The sequence below is a fragment of the Cynoglossus semilaevis genome, chromosome 8 (genome assembly GCF_000523025.1).
Source record: "Cynoglossus semilaevis isolate Cse_v1.0 chromosome 8, Cse_v1.0, whole genome shotgun sequence".
Taxonomy (NCBI): Eukaryota; Metazoa; Chordata; class Actinopteri; order Pleuronectiformes; family Cynoglossidae; genus Cynoglossus; species Cynoglossus semilaevis.
Genome location: NC_024314.1, coordinates 23,789,798 through 23,792,419, shown reverse-complemented (window position 1 = coordinate 23,792,419; position 2,622 = coordinate 23,789,798). Strand labels below are relative to the sequence as shown.

The following is a 2,622-nucleotide window of genomic DNA, read 5'->3' as shown; positions in this document are numbered from 1 at the left end:
TATGTATATATATATATATAAATATGTATATATATGTGTATATATATGTATATATATATATATATATATGTATATATATGTGTATATATATGTATATATATATATATATATATGAATAAGAAAATGTCCAATTATACATGGATTGTAAAATAAGAAACAGTTACAGATGATGTAATTTAATCCTTCAGGTTTTTGCTGAAGCTGCTGTAATCAACCCTATATATTTTCCTTGTGTTTCAGCTCATGTTGAAGAGGCACATGCGCATTGTCCACAAGATTTACAGCGTTAAAAACAACAAGTCTACAACAACACCACCCTCTGCTGCACCAGCAGCTCCTCAGAGCAACAGCAACAATAGCAGCAGCAGCACCAACAACAGCAGCAGCACCAACAACAACAACAGCAGCAGCACCAACAACAGCAGCAGTAACAGCACCACCAACAGCAGCATAAACCCCACCTCATCCACCACCACTACCACCACAACCACTGCAGTCCAAGGCAACAACAACATCAAAGTGAAGGAGGAGGCAGTGGAGCCCTCAGATGAAGAGGAGGAGGAAGAAGAAGAAGAGGAGGAGGAGGAGGAAGAGGAAATGGACAGTAGCCCCACCCCTTCTCCCAGTGAAAGCACAAGTGCAGCTAAAGGTGCTTCTTCAGCTCAGAACTCCTCAAAGGTAAAAGAGGAGGAGACACCCCTCAGCCCAAAGACCCCTCTAACCTCGCCATCCTCTCGCGGGACCACAGTTAGCAGCGGGAGCGTCACGACCAAAATGACCAAACTCTCCGTGGGTTTCGACTTCAAGCAGCTGTTCTGTAAACTGTGCAAGCGACAGTTCAGCTCCCGCCAGAACTTAACCAAACACATTGAGCTGCACACAGACGGCAACGACATCTTCATCAAGTTCTACCGCTGCCCTCTGTGTCGATACGAGTCCCGGCGCAAACGAGACGTCCTGCGGCACGTGACCGTGGTCCACAAGACTCCGTCTGCATACCTGGCCAAGATCATGCCCAAACTGGAGAGCAGGGCCGTGAAGAGGCTCGCCGAGGTGGTGCTCAACAGCACCAGTCCTAACAAGAGGACAAGCAGCAGCGTGAAGGAGGAGGTGAACGGACGCCATACCACACCCGCCTCCTCCTCTCCGTCTCCACCTGTCACACGCAAACAAGAGAGCGCCGCTCCGGCCCCAAACTCCTCCACTGCCGCCTCCTCCGCTGCATCTCCGGCGCCAACCCCTGTCACTCGAAAACAACAGGAGTCCTCCACGTTCACCCCGTCTCCTCCCGTCACTCGCAAAAAGGAGAAGCAGCTGAGCCACCAGCTTCAGCGTCCCATCAGCCCGCCGTTGACCCGTCGCAGCGACAAACACTCCCACCAGCGCAACTCCTCCTCCTCTTCATCCACCACCACCCCCAGCAGCACACCGCACACCGACGCGGAGGGCGGCAACCCAGGGACGTCCTCCACTGAAGTCAAAGTGACCAAAACCTTCTCGCTTCACGCCTGCGACCAGTGTGGACGAGCTTTTGCCAAGAAGGTATTTTTAATGTACACACAGATCAACCAAGCTTTTCATCTAAAGAAAATAGTCAAAATGAGGTAACTAAGGTAGTAGGACGATTTACTGATTTATTAAAAGAGGTTCCACAAAGATGTAGAGCCAATAAAGTTTGTTGGTTTGTAGTCTTTTATCAGTATGAGGCATTCAGTCTTTCTAAACTATTCACTGCTCAGGTCTGAAAGTATTTATTGCTAAGTTTTTTTTTGCGACTGTGCTTTTCTTAACAGGTATACTTGGAGTCTCACAAGCGAAGTCATCGTAACGCACCACCACCGGCAGCAGCCAGCAAGAGGAAAGGAGTCAGCACTCGCTCCAAATCTCTGGTTTGGTGAAAGCTGCGGAGTAAGAACCCAGAAACTGTAACGCATCGTCACTCTCTTCATCCTCTTCTCACTCTTACATCTGACGCCCTCTCTGTCCCTGCACTTGTGCTGTTTGTTTGACTGCTTTCCTTCTTCTATGCGCTTAAAATGTCTTCTAAGATACACTTCAGAAAATGTGTTTGTGTTTGTAAAAAAAATGCTACACTTCCTCAGTCTGAGCTGAGAAAAGAAAAAAAAAACAACCCACAGCCACCGCCAAACCTTTAATTGACCACTCATCACACTTACTCCATTCTTCCTTCCTCTCATTTCTCTGTGTCACACTGCTCATTAGAAAGTCCTCTCCGTCGGCCTGTAGCTGTGTGTTTTTCTCCCACATTTCTTCCTGAGTAATTATCTTTCCCTCCTTTTACTTGTCATGATGCTTACAGTCTGTTTTCTCTTCTTCCTTTTGTTCACTTCAACCTGTGTTTTTTTTCCCCTCTCTCTCTTTGCTCACAGTCTGTCGGGGATAACGGACGAGCAAGCCACTAACAACGAAAATGGAGTTTGAAAACTTTCGATTGGAAAAGTAACGGTAGTGGCTCAGACCAAGGATGGACGAGGTGAGCCGCGGGAACACTGAAGCACCACAATGTGCAGCAGAGAGCGCACAAGAACCAAAACTCTGGGTAGACAGTGACGACTTTTGTTTAAGTTCATCATCGTGAAGCCCCGTCCTGCTCACTGGACC

General features: G+C 47.7%; 1 protein-coding gene across 1 annotated transcript in view; it reads left to right on the top strand.

Annotated features, from left to right (window-relative positions):
- LOC103382857 (zinc finger protein 800) overlaps positions 1–2,432 on the top strand; it is a 25,324-nt gene extending 22,892 nt beyond the window's left edge. The window contains exons 10-13 of the mRNA XM_025057765.1: positions 241–299; positions 447–1,542; positions 1,794–1,908; positions 2,391–2,432. Coding sequence (XP_024913533.1) covers positions 241–299; positions 447–1,542; positions 1,794–1,898 — 1,260 coding nt within the window. The 3' untranslated portion in view covers positions 1,899–1,908; positions 2,391–2,432. The remainder of the gene's footprint in view (positions 1–240; positions 300–446; positions 1,543–1,793; positions 1,909–2,390) is intronic.
- The last annotated feature ends 190 nt before the right edge of the window (positions 2,433–2,622 follow it).